Genomic DNA, 20,833 nt, shown 5'->3' with positions numbered 1-20,833 from the left:
TGTTAGTTTTTTTTGTTTTTTTTTTTTTTTAGAAAAAGAAGAAACAACATAGAAAACCACACACAGTGCATTGTTGCATGTTTGAAATCATCTCTATATTCCTTAAATGTTCTAATAAGAACTTCAACTTGGTCATAAGTACTAATAGGTCAGTCCACAGGAAGTGTAAGAATCAGTTATATTTTAATCAGGGCACAGAAAGTACATCTACAATGTTATGCTTCCCAAGGGAATGCACACGGCAGGGAACGTTTACAAACTCCAGGTCAGTCTCCCCATTACATCACTGTGAAAAAAATAAATTTATGTGGTTAAATTATATGGATGTTATATATTAGAACTGTTAGCCTATTCCCAAATGAGAATGTTGGCCAAAACAGCCACATTCTCTGAGAGACTTTTCTCAGTCCATCTATTGTGCATATTTTTATGGTAACTTCCACTAAATATATATATATATGCACATATATATGTATATACATACCTACAATGAAGGCTGATTCTCTGAATATATTGAAATGAATATTTTTTAAAAACAGAGTGAGAGAAGACTAAGGGAAAAAAAGAGCATTGAAAAGAGTTGCCTACATTATTCTTCTGTGGAGATGATAATGTAAAAGTTATTTTGTGGAACTAGCTGTGATTTATTTCATCTATTCTTCATCTAAGTGATTGGAAACACAGATGTTGACGCTATAACTTCGCTTCCAGTAAATAATTCCTCAAAGGACTCACATTTGTTTAACCTTCGTCACAAGATATAAAACTTATTAAACATTTATGAAAGGAGCCACACGATTCTGTTGGTTTATGTGTTTGGCAGGTTTGGAAAGTTAGGCCTCCAACTTTTCCACCTTCCTTTCACCTCTCTTAAAGAGAAATATCTTTGGAGAGAAATCTTGTACCTGGATTGTGAAGAATTCTTCTCCCCCCTCCTTTTTTTTTTCTTCATTTCACCTTCTACAGCTACACTTTGACAGTAAACAGAAGGGCTGTCACGCTGATCTTAAAGAACAATAATTAAACCAAAGGGACGGCAGCCGAGGCCCTCCTGAGGGATCCCGAGAGGAAGAATGAAAACTCCACTGGGGAACAGATTTCTTACCACCGCCAGGCTGCCTCTGAGATAAGCAAACACTGACTGTAATGTGTTCGCATTCACGTATCCATTCACAAACATTTGCTAAGATCCAGCTCTATTCAGGCCCCTAGGTGTCAACAACCTGTACAGCTAAATGATCCAAAGACTCCACTCCATGGGTCAATGTCCATTCATTCATTCACTCATTCAGTCAATCATTGACTTGCACATCCATTCATGCTTGTTACCAAAGCGAATCTCTGCCGGCATCTGGCATGTGGTCTTGGGAGGACTGAGAAGAAAATGGAAGTTACAATATGGTGTGAGGCTTACCTTCCAGAGCTATCTGTGCCTCACAAACTTCTCACCTGTGTCTGTGTCTCAGGGAGTTCTGATTCCTGTCCCCAGGACCTTTGCCCAGAGGACAGGGTGTGTCCCACGAGAGCTCCCCAGGGAAAGGCACCCACCGGAACTCATCTTCACAATTCTTAGCTTGGGTAGACACACACACACACACACACACACACACACACACACACACACACACACACTATTCTGCTTACAACATGTCTGCTCCAGGCATCACATGATACGCCTATATACACCATGATGTGCTACACAAAGCAGTGCAAAGCACCCAGACACACTCAATACACACACATGCAGCCTACCCAGCTCACAACACCAATGAACTAACCTTGCCCTGGTTTCATTAGGTGATGAATCTGGAGCCACGCACCCTCTCTGGGCCCGGGGACAGGGTCCCAACCTGGCTCCTGTGTCCAGCCCCCACCTCCCACTAACAACCAGCAGTGAGACCCAAAGTTCACCCACTTAACATGTGAAGTTGCAGGATTGAGTTTTGTTAATGATTCAGTGTGAAACACAAACAGAAATTTGAGGGCTGTTCTTTCGGGGGACCCCTCCCTTGCACGCACAATTGACAACACTCCATCTCTTCACACAATCCAGTACTAACTGAGGACAAACACGGCTTGTTGCGTGTTATCCATTCTCCCCTCCCTGTCCCCAGGTTCTGTCCCTTGGCCCTTGGTACACCTGAGACAAAACTGTGTTGCAGGCTGACTGGATCTCCTCACTAGAAATTCTTTCTCCCGAGACAAGGTCTCCTCAAAGACCCAACTTTCAAATCCTTTTGCCTCAAGCTTCTCAGTGCTGGTATTATGTGACTCAAGGTCCTAAGTGCTGGTGTTACACGTCTGCACCACCCCACCTTGCACTCTTACTGAGATTACTACCATATTGTGTTTACATTCAGTTTACCTACTTCATGTGGAAACTTACCAAGGGCCTACTAGGTGCAAATTAAGCATTTTTACTTTTGGTTTGAGAGCTGCACACATACCGATGAATGCTCCCAAAAATGTTCCAAGTAGAGAAGATTAGCACTTTCAATAACATTTATTTTTCTCAAATGATTCCCTTGCTAAACGCAGTAAAAAATTCTCACAGCTCTTTTTCTCTACATAAATTACTTATGTGACAATTATAAAAGTTTCCAAGAATATTCAATACAGGATTATGTATGGTAGTGGAAAATGTAAAACATGCTAAATGTCTATTTACAAAGCTGAGAAATTAATAAAAAACATATATGCAGATGACGGTTTATTATGAAGCATACAAACAGGAATTAGTTATGTCTCTCTTTTTGTAATTTTATTTCTCTTTTTTTTCTGCTTACTCAGCTACTTGAATACAGTAATAATCCTGGAGTTAAAAAAATTTGCAAAATAGGGCCCAGACTTTGGCCTAATGGTAGAGTGTTGCCTAGCATGCACGAAGACCCAGGTTCCATTCCTCAGTACCACATACATAGAAAAAGCTAGAAATAGTACTGTGGCTCAAGTGATAGAGCTCTATCCTTGAGAAAGCCCAGTGACAGGGATCAGGCCTTGAGTTCAAGCCCCAAGACTGACAAAAAATTGCAAAATACAGTGGGAAACATTTACACAAAATGTTTTTCAGATGATACATAAAAGAGCAGCCTTGCTCATAACTACATATACCTGCACATAAAGCTAAAAATAATGAGAAATATGCACACCAAATCCTTAATAGTTTCTTTCTCTGGAGAGAAAGGAGTAATAGCTGCCTTTCTTTACTGCCTGTGCTACACCAAGCATGCTTCTTAAGTACTTAGTATCCATTTCCCAAATCCTCACAGTAGCCGTTGGAAGTGAGCAATCTGCTTATGTTTACTTTATAAGAACCAGGCCCAGATTCAAGTTGTTCAAAGAGGAGTTCACTTCATTAAAAGTCTTATTTCTTTGATAGCTGAAATTTATTCATCAATTAAAACAAACGCATCTTCTTCTAGAGTGTTTTTCTCTCTTGTATTCCATCTGGTTGGAGAGTCCACCCAATACTATAAAGAAATATTTAGTATCACAGAGCAAGGCATTGGTGGCTCATGCCTGTAATCCCAGCTCCTCAGGAGGCTGAGATCTGAAGACTGGGATTGGAAGCCAGCCTGGGCAGAAAAGACCTTGTGAGACTCTAATCTCCAATTAACCACCTAAAAACTGGGAGTGGTACTGTGGCTCAAGTGGTAGAGCGCTAGCCTTGAGCCAAAGAGGCACTGGCCCTTTGGCACAGCCCCATAACCGACAAAAAAACTTGCAGAGGGGGTGATCCATTTCATTAGATTTCTCATTAAAAATAACTTCAAATTCCTTGACTAGACAGCTTGTGTCATTACCAAGGCTTGTTTAAAATGTCACTCCCTCACCAAAAAAAAAAACCCACCAATAAAACAAAAAACATGAAACAGACACCAGCCTATGCATCATAAAAACTACATAACTTATCACCAACAATAACTAGAAACAATCACTTATTTTTTTCAAGTAAGATCATATCATAACTTCTGTCTCGAGTGACCTTGTCCTTCTGAGTTATGACCCCAGTGAATTTTGGCGCCATCTCTTTTTCCTCCCTATTATTCAGTCATCCTTTAAGTGTCACCTACAATTAAATACTTACAAATGAGAGACATCTTCAGAGGGCCTGGCCATAAATATTATGATGGACCATGGAGGAGGGATTCGCTAGGGGTCTGCATTTGCTAAAATAAATAATGGGGCCTCGTTGCTTCATGTGTTCCAGAGCTCTGATGGCCTGGAAGAGCCATGCACGGAGCCCATGGGAGATTTATGAGCAACAGCTGAATTGGAGTCTGACTCGGAGCCCTCTCCTCAGAGATAACGGCCGGCTGACACACCCCAGATGGATATGTTCGGGGTTCTGTGGGACTTTGTTTTTTTCCTTTCTACTTAAATTTAATAAGACAGGACTAGATGTTTGTTATTATTGTTTTTTTAAATGAGAAAACAATGTTACTGTGGAAAGAAGTTTAGAACAAATCTTACAAAAATGTTTTTAATCATCCCAGACTCAAGTATTAAAGATCTGTTGGGGATTTCAGTACGAAGGATGGTATTTTTAAATTTTGTTGTCCCTTTCACTTACGTGAAGCTGTGGAAAACACTCCATTGCAATGCATGCCCTTGGCCCCCACGTCTCTGTGGCAGCCTGTGGATGTTGATTTACCCGACTCTTTATAGTAAACCTTAATTACATGAAGCAGTGACAAAAATCTTAGAGTTGAGTAGCTGGGCTCAGGCAGAGCTGGACTCCACATCCTGCCTGAAAGCTGTGAGGTCAAGGCAAAAAGACTTGGCACTTGCAAGATTCCATTTCTAGCGCTCATCAGTGGGTCAGTGGTGAGATTCTCGAGCCCGGGGGTGTCTGGGCGGAGAGGCTTTGGATGAACAGCCAGCATTGCCTTCCGTCTTGGTAAATGTTCGCTTTAACTCAGTGTGTGAGCCCTTGGCCTGGGCTCAGGAGAGTAACTCGTAGCAGTGCCATCAGTATGATTCCTCCATGAGAGGTTCTAGTACATTCTAGAATGGACATGAAACAAGAAGCTATGTAAACCCATTAATGAGTGCAGGCGCCTGAAGAAATCGGGGACAAAAAGAGAATAAGAGACAAAAAAGAAAAGGCCAGGGAAAAATCATAGAAAAGCATGAGAAAGCATGCCTTTAAACACACACACACACACACACACACACACACACACACACACACGAAAGTAGTCGATCCAAACAAGTATTTTTGTTTGTTTTGCTCTCTCATTCTACAGAACTTCCAGAATTTTACAAAGTCCAAAAAGTGGAACCCTGTCTAGAGATTCTTTTTGATTCTTTTGAGTCAGCAAGGAACAGAATCCAGGACGTGGAGCACACCAGGCCACTGCTTTCATTATTGAGCCACACGCTTCACCCTTTCGGTAGGCATCTTTCTCCTGCTTAACGGTCACATTCTCTGGGCTTAGCCGCTTGATGCTAGATCAGGTAGATAAAATGCATAAATGGATGCATTTCTCTGTTGAAATACAATAGGGAAAATGGTCCCTACCATTTCTAAAAACATAAGCACTTTCCGAGAGAGAGGGAGAGGGAAGAAGAGAGAACTACTTACAATTTTTTTTCCTTTTGACTAACAGCCAAAACTGAAAATGGACTCCTCAAACAATTTTTTTAAGAGGTAAGTGCTCTGGCATGGCACAGAAGTGAGTGAGAGAATGTGTGCCCGCACATTGCAGCTACATATAATTTCCCTCCTCTGTCCTGCCATTCAAACCACAGTGAAGCTTTGCATCCAGAGCCCTAGATTCAGGGACTGCACCCTATCACCTTGTAACAAGCAGAATCACTAGAATCAAGCTTGGAAATCTGCACATTATCTGCACTATTTTCCAAAGCCATGAGTCTACCAAGTAAAGGTTGGGAATGGGCTTTAGTCCAGACCCCAGTGCAGATCGCAGGCCCTGGGTGTTTTCAGAATTCCCTGGGAGACCAAAGACTTTCCAGTGTCCCTCTGCTGGCCTGGGAGGGGAGGCTTCTTCCGGTTTGCAAAGTGTTTTGAAGTTTTTAATGAAGGCCTCTATCTCCGGGGAGTTTTTGTTGACCTAGGCAGGGTTTGGCATCCACGGCATGCTCACATCTAATCTACCCCACCCTCACCATTTGTGCAGTGCCCCCTCCCCAATTACTTCTTTACATGTTCTTTAAAATGATGCCCTGTTTCATCAACTGAAGCAATTTCATTTTTAAAACAACCACAGCAAAAATGAAGTCACTGCCCATCACGATCAGTGAAAAAAATAGCCAGGTATCATTTGCTGTCAATTGGGGACCATCAGAAAATGACTATCTCAGATTATAATTTCATGTTTTCAGTGGATTTGTGTCCCTGGCTAAGATCACGGCGACTGAAGTTGACTCTTTTTTTTTGCCAGTCCTGGGGCTTGAACTCAGGGCCTGAACACTGTCCTTGGATACTTTTTGCTCAAGGCTAGCGTTCTGCCACTTGAGCCACAGCACCACTTCTGCCTTTTTCTATGTATGTGGTACAGAGGAATTGAACCCAGGGCTTTGTTCATGGAAGGTGAGCACTCTACCACTAGGCTATACAATCCAGGCCCCACGTTGACTCATTTTTATAAATAAACACAAGAGAGGAGCTTAACACAGGCTAAAACCAAACCCAGCAGAGGGACTGGAATGATATTGAGAATTTATTGACAACATTTTCACCCCACCACTCAATGCTACTTAAAGGCATCTGTCTCCAGTGGGATGACAGCTCTGGATGGAAAAACTGTAGCTTGGAAAAGTGTCCAAAGATAAGCTTTCTCCCTCCATCACAGTTATAGGGAAGAGGAAGGAGCTGTTAGAACTTTCTAGAAATGAGAGTTTGAGCTTATGGACCATAACCTGCCCCCTTTTCCTGGATTCCTCCTCTCCACACCTAATAAGGAAGTCACCAGCTCCCATTCTTACAGTGTTTATGAGGTGCCAATTGTATGCCCGGTCTTGTGGACCCCAAAGCAAGGAAATAAAATGTCTTTCCATCATGATCACAAGCTCTGAGTCACAGAGATGATTCCAGTCATTTCACATTTATTGAGCACTTACTGAGTATAAGACACAGATTGTCCCAAGTGCTTAGCTGGTTTTCATCCTTTACTTCTCCCAACAGTTCCGAGAGGGAGGGAACTTTAATTATCCTTATTTTACCAATAAGGCAATTGAGGTGTGGATGGGATTATTAACTTGTTAATGTAATGACTCAAATTTATTGACCATTCACCATGTATGAAGCTCTGTGCTAAGCATCTTATTTGATTTATCTCAATTAATCCTCATAAAAACTCAATGAGAGGAGTCCTTTTATTAGGTCGGGCTTGTTAACGAGGAAACAGAAACTTGGGAAGCAAAGGTGCCTGGGGCCACCCCAGGAGGAGTCGTCTGACTTCCTGGTCCTTGGGCCACAGCGCTCACTGCAGAGCGTGAAGAAGCAATTCCATGACTCCAGGAAGCCTGCATGGAGGAGCGAGGCCCCCGCTCTGCACGTCTCTCCTAGAATCCACACAGCTCTAAACGCTACTCCTTGTTTCAACTGTACCTCTGAGAATGACAAATCACGTTTAGTGAGATCCTCTAGTAATGGCCAGAGGAGAAAAGTGCAATAGAGAACCCAAGAACTGAGAACCCAAATAAATAGAATCGGAATTTGCATAGACAGCTTTCAATAGAGTCTTCTTTCTCTCACTCCGCAATCTGTGGTCCTGTTTTCCCCTCTGGCAGATCTCCTCACCTTCCATCTGCCACCTGCCCTCTCAGGCTTTGGTCTGGATTCTGGAGGGAGACTACTGAAGGCTCCACCTATTTCTACCTTTGGTGCTCAGTCCCTAGTAGGGCCGCTTGAGCCATCTGCTGTGCACCTTCAGAGCTTGTCTCTGCTCCTTCATCCTCCTGGCTCCCCATCTCAACAGAGACCCCAACTCCTCATGGCAGCTTTTCAGCCCTCTGCTCCACCACCCGCGTCCTGGCTGATCCCTTGTTGTCAGCGGGCTCCAGGCCTGGACTCTGAGCCATTCCGGGCTGTGTCCTTCCCCAGGCAAGCACTCGCCCTCCTCCTCTGGCCTGTTTGCTCAGGATCCAGTGTCACGATCACTTCTGCAGTGAGGACAGGGATCTTTCCCGGCAATCTTACCCACAGCACTGGACTCTTCTTACCCTCTTAATCTTCTTCACTGCCACGTCTACTGCCTGACACTGTGGGACTGCCTGCTGGCCAGTACCTGCCTGCTCCCGGACTAAATGAAATCCCTAAGGAGGCACACACTTTGCCAATGTGATAGATTCAGGGCTTTGGTTCTCACAGCTTTCATCATCCCTGATACACAGTCAACCTTCAATCATATTTGTGAAATGATGGCCTCAAGACAGGCAGCTCACACTCCCACATGCTGTCCAAAGTTCCCAAATCAGTTTGTCCTATGATAACACCTTAACTGGACCCCGCCAGCCTCCCTTCCACCTGCTCTCTAGCATTTATGTGGAGGTGACAATTAAAAGTGAAGGCGTTACCAGGAAACAGTCAGTAGCCTTCTCCCATTAGCTTAACAACCCCTAATCTCAGCAGACCTGGGCCTTAGGGGAGACACCTGCTCCCAGGTGGGGTGGGAGGACTGCCAAGTCCTGTGGGATTACGGAGACAAAAGGGGCTGGGTCAGGAGGACACCTGGACAGCACACAGAGAGGTTGAGCCTCAGGGGTCCATCTTCACTTTCAAGGATCCATCCACATTCTCCATCAGGGGTTCTTGGTGTCAAGAAGAAGCCTATAAACCCACGTGATCAGCACATATTGTTGCCAGATGGGGAGATGTCTGTACCCCCCACTAAAGAGCACTACTACCTCCCCCCATTAGGATACACAAGTCTACCCCACCTCTGTTCCTCCATAAAGGGCACACAGTATGATGATGCATAAAGCATTCATGCAAGTGTTATGAAAATCACCCAACTGGTCATTCATATTTTCTAAATGGATACATATCTAAAGGCCAGTTATGATTAAAATTGGTGTAGAGATCTGCCAATCATTTAAAATGTGTTCAAAAGATCCTTACCTTCAAAAGCAGTTATGTAGCATACAAAAATCATACACTAATAAAATTATTTATAGTCTTACTTACATACTTTTTTTTGCCAGTCCTGAGCTTGAGCTCAGGGCCTGAGCACTGTCCTTGGACTTTCTCAAGGCTAGAGCTCTACCACTTGAGTCTCAGCACCACTTCTGGCTTTTTTCTATGTATGTGGTACCGAGGAATCAAACCTGGGTCTTCGTGCATGCTAGGCAAGAACTCTACCACTAGGCCAAACGCCCAACTCTACGTACTTATTGATTCATTCTTTTAGAAATATTTATCTAGTACCTAATCGGTACCCAAGTTCAATTCAGTTCCCTAAATTTCTCCCAGAATTCCTACATAAAAGAAAGAAAAAAAAATACTCAAAGATGAGGAGCATCCATTTAGCAGGGAGACTTTCTACAGATGCTGGGCTGGTGCCTGGGGCTTTACCACATCCTATGGTCAAATTACCACAACTAAAATGGGAGGAGAACAGCACCCTTACTCCCACTTGACAGAGGGAGAAACTGGGGTGCATCAGATGAGGAGTCTGCCTGCAAGGACCCAGCCTCTGGGCCAAAAAGGGGGAGCTGCAAGCCCATCCAAGCTTCCATTGCTACTCAGCAGTGGTGCTACCTCAGCATCGCTCACATGGCGACACTGCCACCCCGGGACCCAGCATAAAATCTGGGTGCCCTCTGCTATCCCAGCCCTTTGAGATAGCATGCCCAAAACCACCACCACTTTTTGATGCAAACACAGGCCTGTGTCCCATTAATAACACACTTAGATCCCTGCTCAAATTCCTACACTGTCAAATCACATGACTTTCTTGCTTGAACCCCTGCACCGGGATCCCATCTCCCCTAAAATCAAATTTAAAAGGCCTCCTGCCTACCTCTTCTGGTTTCCTATCCCCATTTCCTTAGCTCATCCAGCCCCAGCAGCCTTCTACATGTTCCTCACATACTCAAGTCCATCTGGCCTCAGGCCCTTGACTCGTCGGGAGTCCTCCGCCTGCGCTGCTTCTCCCAGCTCTGTGCTTGGCTAGTCTTTCACTTTTCGTTCAGATCTGATCAAATCATCACTCGAGAAATACCAGCCTGACCTCTCTATTTAAAAGGGTCACCCTCCCCTCCCTCTCTAACCTAGTAATTCTGATTTATTTTATGAAATGCAATTAGCACTATTCAACATCCTACGATATATTATTTGCACATTAGATTTTTTTTGTCTCATTCTCATGAATTTATAGCTGGGTAAGGGCAGGGATTTTTTTTTCTTTTCTTCACAGTAATCTTTAGCACTGAAAACATCCGTCCAGCACATAGTAGGTACACAGTCAAAATTTACTGAATAAACAAATCCATGAATACACATTTACACACATGAAGAACACTGAAAAAAGATGTGTGTGTTGTGGTGTGTGTGTGTGTGTGTGTGTGTGTGTGTGTGTGTGTGTTACGGTCTTTGACCTGTGAGACCGTTGGATGGTGTCCCTAGAGGCAGCAATGTCTGCTGATACTCTCAGTCTCCCTCTGGGGGTCACCCATCACACCTCATACCTGCCCAGACAACTCATGAGAATTCATGGGCCTTCTTTAGCAAATCACTATGTCCATCGAAGACCAACTACGTGGGTGACCTGCATGGGTTTGGAAGCAGGGACTTTCAGTTGTTCTTGGCCCCTGCATGACCTTGATAGAGCTTCCATGTTTGGTGTGAAGAGCCCTACCAAGGAAAACAGATTACCCTGGCATAGGGAGCCTGAGATGTCTCTTCTAATCATCAACATTTATGTGGTTTCCATTCCCAGAATTTCACTTTTATAACACAGATGTCCTCATGGGGCGTCTTTTCCTATGCAAATTATTTTCTTCTTTTTTTTTTTTATTAAACATTTACTTGTGTGGAAGGGCAAATCCTGAGGTCCCAGCTACTGGAACAGGCCCTGTACATAGTAGGAGCTCAAGAAAGATGGCGGATTGAATGAATAAAGGTCAACGTATCGAGTCTCAGGACAATGCTTGGTATATAACAGGACTCACTCAGTGAAAGATGCCATCGCTGCTATGATAGTTGTGGTTATGGGAAAAAGGTTTTGGGTTTTTTTCTTTTCTTTCTTCTTTTTCTGGAGCTTCTGCAGTGCCTACCAGAACAAGCCACCTCAGGAAGGAAGCATTGCCATTGCATTTCTAATTTTAAAATTAATTTCTAATTTCTTTTCATCCCTGGGATCCTAGGACCTGTGGTGAGCCGTGGTTCTTTCAGCTCTAGTCTTATAGAATCCTTTTTAAAAAGTGTTGACAGAAGAACTGGGGTAGCCCCCATTTTATAGTTGGAAAGTAGAGGCAGATAGCTGACATAGACCTAGAGATGAGAACTTAGATCTGTCTCATTTCCAAGCTCACATGTTGCCCTGGGAGTAGGGTGTGACACAGCCCCCGGCTTTGCTCCTAAAACCCTTCTCCCTCCACAAACTAAAACCCACTCCTGGGGGTGGGAGGGAGGACTGTAAGAAGACCTGCTAAAAGCAAGTCCCTAACTCTCTACTAAAGGAAAATGACCAAAGCTTCTTGGTTGGGCATTTCTTCTTGCCAAACGGTACCGAATGCCTGGAATGGAGTTAACCCTTCCTTTTCCCCCCAGCTTCACCTCAGCCCAGCAGCAATGCGTATCTCACTAGCGTGTGAGAGCGGCTCCTGAAAATTCCAAGGATACATGGACGTGATTTAAAGCAAGCCCCACACCGTTCACACAGAAATATTTAGACCTCGCTGCTTTCGCTTCTCCAGGGCACTTCCTCAAGAGGCAACCTTGGCCCACTCAGTCTCATTCGCATCCCTCTGTGGTCACCCAGTTCCGGGGAATTCTCAGGACCTGCCCAGCACCACGCAAGTTTCTGGCAAACTCATGACAATCAGAATGATTGGTATCTACTCGTTTCATTTTTATTTTAAGTCTCATTCTTCTCTTCATACTGTTTTCATTAGAAACAATGACAGCTCTTCCTACCTTCCTATCCAAACTGTATCATTTCCATAGAAATGGCTTTAGTATGGCTTGAAGGAGAAACCTTACCGTTGATTTGAGAGGATTCACCCAGGTTTGAAAGCCCTCAAGTAATGAAGCTCAGTGATCTTAATTCCTGTACTAACAGAAACTCCAGTATGCTGTCTGTCTTCCACTCCCCCTCCCTTTTTTTTTTGTTAACCCACCTAAGTGTCAGGCAGCTTTATGGAAACACAAGGCCTTTCCTTTAGCATAAATGGACACTTTAGCTTTTCAATTAAATTAGTCTTTGGAGAGAGAAGCAAAAGCGCTAAAAAGCTCCTTTAAAAACCTTCCCACTTCACCATGTGTCATCTGCCAAGAGATGTATAGTTAAAATGCAAGGCGATTTCCTCTTATGCTGGAACAAAGTTTGCTACCTTGATTCTTCAACTAGCTATCTTTTAAAGCTTCTCATTTGTGGTTTGTTCACATTTGTTTATCTGAAAAGAAATAAAAATATATGTGTACATATGTATTACATCTATACCTATATGTATGTACAGTGCATATGTTATTATATATGATATATATAATATAGATTTAAAGAAAGGGCATTCTGATGTTTTACTTCATTGTGCATCCAGAAAGCCCCGCTTTCAAATTAAGGTAAGAGGTGCTGGAGGTATTGAAATTGTTTAAACAAACACGACAGGTGGAGAGGGAACTCTTTTTTAAGTGAGCAAAATTCAAGGCAAATGCTCTCAGCGATGTTCCAGGTGGTTTTTTTTTCCTATCCTTCCTCTCTGTAATTTCTCTAAGCTCATTATCTCTAGAACTTTTGCATTGTACAACTCCCTTGTTGTAAAGCATAGCTAAATAGCACAGATATATTAATAACAGGATTATGTTGCTGTGCCTGTTGAATTTTAATTTCCAAAATTTCAAATAATTTTAGGCACTGTTTTGGCCTCCCAGGATATCTGAAGACACCCAGGGGATCTCTTTTTTTCCTGTAAGAGGAAATGAAAATGATTGAGAAAGGCAACAACTGGAAAGTCCAAGTGGTCATTTAAATGACTATTCAAATACCTCCAAATTATTTAATCATCTCATTCACGGAGTTAGCTAGCTTGTGAAACAAATGCATCAGCAATTTCCACTTGCATCTCAACATTATTGTACGTGTGTGTATGTGTGTGTGCTTCTGCCCAAGTACACAACATCTTCAGAACACACCAAACCTGAGTGTCAAACAGGGTAATAATTTCTCCAAACAAGAACACCCCTGCCTAGCCACATGCTGCAGGTATTTCAGGTTCTATACCAACAGCAGAGTGTCACCCTTGCCCATTCCCAGGCAGTGGACAGACAGGCTGACTCTGAAATCTTTCATTTTTGTCAGCATTTCTTAAAGACATGGCAGACCTTGAAAACCACTCTTAGTCTATCCTTCTACCTTCTCGGAGGATTCAGGGAGTATGGGGAGTATTCCAAAGACAAGTAACTGAAAGGTCAAAAGTGGGAAAAACAGTAAAGGAATTCTAAGTCAGCACCTGTATGCCCTTGGAAAGATGCATGCAACTCGATGGTGTTTTTCCCTGACTACAATACCCAGGTGATCTGACCAACAGTACTACTAAGTGCGTTTTTCCGTGGGAGAATGACAAATGAGAAGGACCACCAAAGAGCTGCTTGCCAAAGATCATTCAAAACAACCGGAGAATTCCTACCTTCAAGGGAAACTTGTAGAAACATAAAAATAAATATCTCTTTAAAAATACAAATTATTACTAATTACTGAAACACGGCCACAGACCAAAAAAAAAAAACCCCAAAAACAAAACCAGAAAAACACCAAAAATCCTCTTTCAGGGTTTTACAAAGGTAGAATTTGCAATTTCTCTGGTTACCAATGACCGTAGAAAGATGCTCTGTGCTTGTCACGTGAGAAAATTACAATAAATTTCTCCTGAAGAAAGAAAACTATAACAGCATTCTCAACTTGCGAAGCAATAAAATTACTTGTGTGCCAGGCTCCTTTTAATACCACTGTGATTTTTTTCTCCCTAAAAGTCATTCAATTTGATTGTAATTAAATATGTAATGAAAATGCTCTGCTTCGGGGAAGCCGTGCAGACGTTCTCTAACTGTTAGTTTAATGTATTTTCAACTGACTTTGCATCGAACGAAAATGATACTCTGTACCTGGCCTTCTTAAGACAGAATACGCTAGGCGATCATGTGCTGTGAAGGAGACCCCAGCAGACACAGGCGTTAGCTTCCCAAACCAGTGCTCCTGAAAAGGGGTGGGATACAGGCATTTGGACATTTAAGCCCTTCAAGTCAGCTAATTGCAGACCCAGCACAAACAGAAACAGAGCCTGGGTTTGCTTCTTGGCTGATTTTTTTTTTCTTAAGCTCCGAGGTAGGCTGTTTCAGAGGTCTTCTATAATGCCAGGCTTAGTTTCCCTTTAAAACCTGCTCTGTGGAGCATACAATTCCCAAAGCATCATGAGAAGAGGAATGGACCAATCCAGATGTTTTCCAGTGGAAGACCGTTCCTGGGAGCAGTGAGATATTATCTGGGGTGAATTAAAAACCAACACCTCTACAGGAGATGGTGGTAAAAGTCAAGACACTCGAGCCACCCACCCCTCAAAAGACATCTGGGAAGTATTTGTGGGGGCAAGAAGCATCTTCTAGTGTAGCAGTAAGAATAGAGGTGACTGATGGGCAGAGAAGAAGAAATACAAATCGGTGTCAGAGGAAGCGCATGATATTTTGAAGGATATTCTCCTGTGGAGAAGTTTCCCAGAGCCTCTCTCCCTTCGTTCACCGAGAACTCCCTGTCACTTGCAATCTGCTGATTAGGGTTAATGTATTATGTCCTGATATGGCAGATTAAAAATGAAATCAATAAATGCCTAAAACAAATGGGCTTTTGAGATGTCCCATTCAATCTGAGTCTTTAAGAGTGAAGCAAGAGGAGGGGGAAGGAAATCAAGAGGGGGAAAAGGACAGGACCACTTAAGCAATCAATTTCAATCCTAAACAGCAATTTCTAGGTACCTTTCCTTTCTTTTCAGGGATCAGCCTTAAATAACCCACAATAACCCAAGGAGAGTTTATGCTGCTGTTTAGAACCTTTGGCTGTGTGTGTGTGTGTGTGTGTGTGTTCATTTTTCCATTTGTCTTAAATTCATACTGTATGGTCAGTGAAGGTATGCAAGAGACTTAGGGTCTCCAAACTACCCAATAACTAAAACTCTATAACTCCATAACTCCATTCCACCTGCCAATAAATGAAAGGCCAATTTCACATTCAGCAGTAGCTGTGGTCCCTTCTTCTCCAGCTCTGGCTGGGGCCTCACCCTTTAACCCAGAGTCAGAGTTATGGAGAGGAAGACGCAGAGTTTTCTCAGGTCACTCCATTGCAGTATTCAGAATTGCCCCTGCCGAAGCCAGTCTCCCATGTAAATAACCTGAGTTATTAAAGTGTAAATTGCAACTTTTAAGTAGTGATTGCTAATAGTCTAATGTTTACTGCCACACAAGGACATTCATGCAAACAAAATCTGCATTCTTCATCTCCATATTCAATAAACAAAATACTCGGAGAGAGAACTGTTGTTTCCTGCCAGCGCTCCCTCCTCAGCTCTGTTTCGTCAGAAAGCATCTGGAGCTTCACAAGTTAGAGGCATCTAATCCCTGTGGGCTATTTCCACAGGGGCAGAGCCACATGAGCTACGGACCTGGTAGAGTTTCAGGTGTACCTAAGCACAGAGGACTTGGTATTCTGTCGCCATTGGGTGGCATGGATTGAAAACAATAGTGCCGGGATGTGACATAAAATACATAGTGCACATGTGTGTACCCAGAGACTGAGAGATGTTGCTGGGACCAGGAGGAGGGCTGGTGTGTGTCTACAACTCCAACCCCTTGAGTACGGTGTATCTTATAAAAGACAACTCAATGCACACAGTGTGTGCTGTATTCTACCACCCTGCAGTCTTCTCTCTCTTTCCTAAAATGAATGGGGAGAGGGGGAGGATGCTGGTACAGAATTGTGCAACATTTCAGGTAAAAGGTGGGTGCCTTTTAACAGTGAGTGAAATATACATCCCGTCAAGTATGCCAAACACTCTCGCACACACAGCCCTGTCCCTGGGGGCAATACAGACGTCTTTCTCAACTTTTTATTTTTCTACATTAAGTGACAGAGTGGAGCAAGAGCATCGTGTTAGGAAGCCAGCAAGAACACTATTTGGGAAGAAAACGCTCTGACTTAGCCAGTTCCCTAAAGAGAATTGCCTACCTCATGTTCCTTCCTCCTGCAGAGGGAGGAAGAAAGCAAATAAAGACTAAAATTCCCCATCACTTACAATACCATCGTGTCTGTTCTATTTGGATACTGCTTTATTTTATTAGAAAGTTCTGTGATTGATTCCTTGAAACGTAGAACTTAAAAACGAATAATGCAAAGGGTTCTAATAGCCTTGAACTGTTGTTGGGGGAAAAAAAGCACCCCAAGAGGGCCTCATCTCTGCTTCCCTTCCAAGCTTTTCCTATCTTCCATTATTCATTAATCAAGCTGGAAATCAAGCTTTCAACATGAGTCCACGGGAGTAATTACTTACAGTTGTGCATTGTATTTAATTTTGAGCTGTGATAAAAGTTAGGATAGCTTCAGTCCTCTCTCTCTCTCTCTCCCTCCCTCTCTCTTTCTCCCTCCTCCCTCTCTCTCTCCTCGGAATGTTAAGTGGAGGAAAGATCCCAACTAACTTTGCTTGTGCATAATCATCTCTACTAAAACAGAGAATGCATTGATGATCTCGGTGGAGGGAAGTAGTTCTGTGAAAAATGATCTGCTTTATTAATATGGGAGCAAATAAGTACCCTAAGAGAGGCCTCACTGTACGAACTGACTTCTCTCCCTTCAACTCAAGGAAAAGATTTCCACTTCTGAAGAAAATAATGCCAGGCAAACAAACATGCAACGACACTAGGATTCCAACAGGCCAGAAAACTGAAACTATAGCCCCAAGTTCCTAACACACAGAAAAATGAAAGACAGACAGACAGACAGACAGACAGACACACATACACACACACACACACACACACACACACACACACACACACACACACACACACACACACCATGATAAATAGAGTAGCCGGCACCAATAGATACCAGCTTGATGAAAGGGTCTAATTTAAATAATGTGAACCAGCGTCATTTTATGTACACCTGGATCCTCATTGATCAGAGGATAATTATAATCAAAGTAGTGCAATTCTGAGCAATGCACTTTTTGTAATGAGCTTACGAAAGGAGACAGGGCCAGTCATTCTGGTAATTTAAATCACTGCCTAGTTGTTGATGGTCTTTACTGGAAGAACAAGGTGGCGGGGGGGGGGGGGGTGTAGAAAAAAAAAGCAATTTTCAGGATAGTATCACTTTTTGCTGGACCAAAGCCCAGGGTTATCTTTTGGGACAACAGGGAGGGTATTATCTCAAATAATCCAGTTACATTTAAACTTCTGCTGCCAGAACCAGACCAGGCAAGCTCAATCTTCCCCAGTCTCCAAGGCCATGCACATGGCTGTCAGATTAGCTAAGTAGTCAAAGTTTTCAAAAATAAGGGAGCTATTGTTTTCAAAAGAGATAATTAGAATTGAGAAAGGAAAACTCTGCGGCCTAGACAAATTCCAAATATATATGGTACTAAGAATACTTTCATCATTTTGTTCTTAGGGAGAAAATTGGGAAAATCTATGAATCAGAGCTTTCTCGATGGTATTTCCGCATGCAACTCAAAGCAACTTACAAATGGTTACGGAAGCAATTCTGTACTCAGGAGAAAAGGTAGTAGTGGATATTTTCAAGCCCATGCAGTGCCATTAGGGCTGGAATCAAAACCACGGAGACTGAGCTTGCTGACTCGCAAGTCCAGGCACAATATTCAGTTTCCCCACATGCCTAACCAACTTTGAATCTCTCCCGAAAGGTGACTTGGCAAAGTGAATGACTGTTTCTCTGAACTTCTTGCCATGTTTCACTTGAGTCGGAACAGAATAAAATGTGCCCATGAGTTTGGAGAAGACTAGCCTTAACTAATCCTGCCTACAGTAAGAAGGCAAAGGAAGAGATTGAGGGGAAAAGAAACAACAGCACAATAACAAAATTTAAGCTCCCTCCCCCGAACTAAAGCCCTGATTCAACTAAAGGAAACAAAGCAATAATAAAAAAAAAAAAAACACCCACATTAAAAGCTAAACAAGACAATAATTGTGCATGTCTGACTCTGAATATAGAGGGCAAGGCTTGCGTCACCAGCACTCCAAGTTACCATAGTGAGTGATTTATTGATATACATCAAGAATGAATAGATCAAAGGCAGGGAGATGACAGGTGATCAATCAGATGTCAAATCAAAACTAGCGATCAAGTGGAAAGCTGATTTTTCAGTGGGTGGGTCTGGCAGGAGAAAAATGAACTTTCATATTACACTTCCGAGAAGCAAAACCCCAACATCGTATTAAAAAAGCAATTAAGCTACCCCCAAAGAAATAAAATCAAATCTCATGGACGAGCCATTGTACCTATCCAGGAACCTGCTCTGGGCTCTGGGGCGTGGGGTCCGGCTGCAAGTCAGAATCCAGACGGGATGGTCCCACCAGACAAAGTTTGTAACTCTCTCCGGGCAAAGAAAATCCAGAGCTGTTTCAATTGGGGGTGGGGGGCACCGCCACTGCCACCCTCCTTTTTATTTTTAATTTAAGAGAAAGGACAGCGCCGATTCGATTTCCCACCGTGGAACCTTTCAGAACTGAGGCTGAAAGACCCATCCGTGCCCCAGGGTCCGGGCTGAGCTCCCAGCGCCCCGCCGCCGGGCCCGCACCCCCCGCGCCCCAGCGCCGCCCCAACCCCGGCGCACGACAGGGACGCGCCGCCGTCCCCGGAGGCCAGCCGCGGCCGCGCGGAGGGGACCCGCGTCTCCACACCGCACCCCCAATCCTCCGGCCGCCGCCGGGAGGCCCGAAACGGACGGGGAGAAAAGTTAGGGGAGGGGTAGAGGTGGAGGGGGAAAAAAGTTTAAAGAAGGCAGGCTTCCCCCCGACACCCCGCCGCCGCCGAGCCCGGGGAGGGCCGGGCCGGGGGGCTGGAGCCCGCGGGAGGAGAGGGGGTGACGAGGGGGCGCCCGGGGCAGACCCGCACCCCACCCCCTCCGGAGGCTGCGGGGGGAGGCGTCCCGGGCGCCCCGGGCGCGGGGGGCGGCGCGGGGCCGGGCCCCGGCCAGCCGAGTCTCTTACCTGCCGCCCGCTTGGGTGCCTGCTGTTTCCTCCTTGGCATCGCTCTACTTCGCTCCAGTCCCACTTCGGGCGCCCCAGCCCCAGTCGCGCGCGGGGCCCGCTGGCTGCGGTCTGGGCGTCCTCCGCCTCCGGCCCGGCGGCTGGCGCGTCACTCGAGCCCCCCGCGACTCCGCCACCCCGGGCCGCGGACCCGCGCGGGCGGCCGGCGGGCTCGGCGCGGGGCCTTCCCCGAGGTGGATCCGCCGGGCTGGCTGGCCGGGCTGGGGTGGTGGTGGTGGTTTTCCTTTCTTTTTTTTTTTTTTTGGTATTTTTGTTGTTGTTGTTGGATTTTTGTTTGTTTGTTTTTGCTTGGTTTTGGGGGTTTTTTTTGGTGACTGGTGAGACACTTGATTTCTTTATTAAACATCCAAGACCGTATTCAGAAGGAAGGGGCGAGGGGCGCACACGCGCCACGCGCACACGCGCGCGGAACGATGAGGGGGCGCAAGCAATCCTGGAAGGTAGTGGGTTTCTTCTTCTTCTTCTTCTTCTTCTTTTTCTTCTTCCTCCTCTTGGTTCCCTCCTCCTCCTCCTCCTCCTCTTCCTCCTCCTCCTTCTCCTCCTAGGTCTCCATGGCGGACTCGCGCGTCGGGAGCGATCAGTCGAGGTAGGTTTGTGGCTGCTGTCAGATCCCGTCTGTGAGTGATACGCGAGAGGACAGGAGCGGGGCTGGGAAAGACAGAAAATCCGGAATCCACTCACTCACTCACTCACTCCCTCACACGCGCGCGCGCGCACACACTCACACGCACACACACGCGCGCACACACTCACGCGCGCAAGCACACACCCGGACACACACACACTCACCCCCACGTATGCACACACACACACACACACACACACACACACACACACACACACACACACAAGACAGGGTGAGGCGATGCCAGCGAACATCGATCCCGGTGAACAAACTGAACCCTAAGAAACTCCTCCTCCTCCCCTCCCCCTCCTCCTCCTCCCCCTCCCCCCTCCCCCTCCTCCTCCTCCTCCTCCTCCTCCTCCTCTCAGGGCGACCTGATGACAGCGAGAAATTTACTCCCCAGCCGCAGAGCGCCCAGCAGAGCCAGTCTATTAAAGGGACAGCGTCCCGCGGGGGCGGGGGGGGCGGGGGGCAGGGGACCTCCCGGTGAGCCAAGTCCCCCCCCCCCCGCCCCCAGCCTCCGTGCGCCCTGATCGCCGGTGAGCTGGTGTGCCCAGCTGGCACGGGACGCCCCTGAGGGAGGAGGGTGGAGGAGGAGGAGGAGGGGGCAGGGGAAGGAGGGAAGGGAGGGAAGGACTGGGTCCCTGGAGGTTGAACTTGGGAGCTGGGCAGGCTGCCCAGAAGGACCGGCCACAGTTTGGGGAGGCGAGTGGGGAAGTCCCTGGGCTTGCTTGGGGGTGGAGTAG

At 45.2% G+C, this 20,833-nt stretch overlaps 1 protein-coding gene across 3 annotated transcripts in view; it reads right to left on the bottom strand.

Moving 5' to 3' along the window:
• Tshz2 (teashirt zinc finger homeobox 2) overlaps nt 1-20,368 on the bottom strand; it is a 370,238-nt gene extending 349,870 nt beyond the window's left edge. For all 3 annotated transcript variants that reach the window (XM_090352536.1, XM_090352537.1, XM_090352535.1), the window contains exon 1: nt 19,403-20,368. In XM_090352536.1, coding sequence (XP_090208662.1) covers nt 19,403-19,442 — 40 coding nt within the window. In that variant the 5' untranslated portion in view covers nt 19,443-20,368. The remainder of the gene's footprint in view (nt 1-19,402) is intronic.
• Between the last annotated feature and the right edge of the window lie 465 nt (nt 20,369-20,833).

The sequence above is a fragment of the Megascapheus bottae genome, chromosome 18, assembly GCF_031878675.1.
Source record: "Megascapheus bottae isolate mThoBot1 chromosome 18, mThoBot2.hap1, whole genome shotgun sequence".
Lineage (NCBI taxonomy): Eukaryota > Metazoa > Chordata > Mammalia > Rodentia > Geomyidae > Megascapheus > Megascapheus bottae.
This window is presented reverse-complemented; position numbering and strand designations above follow the sequence as displayed.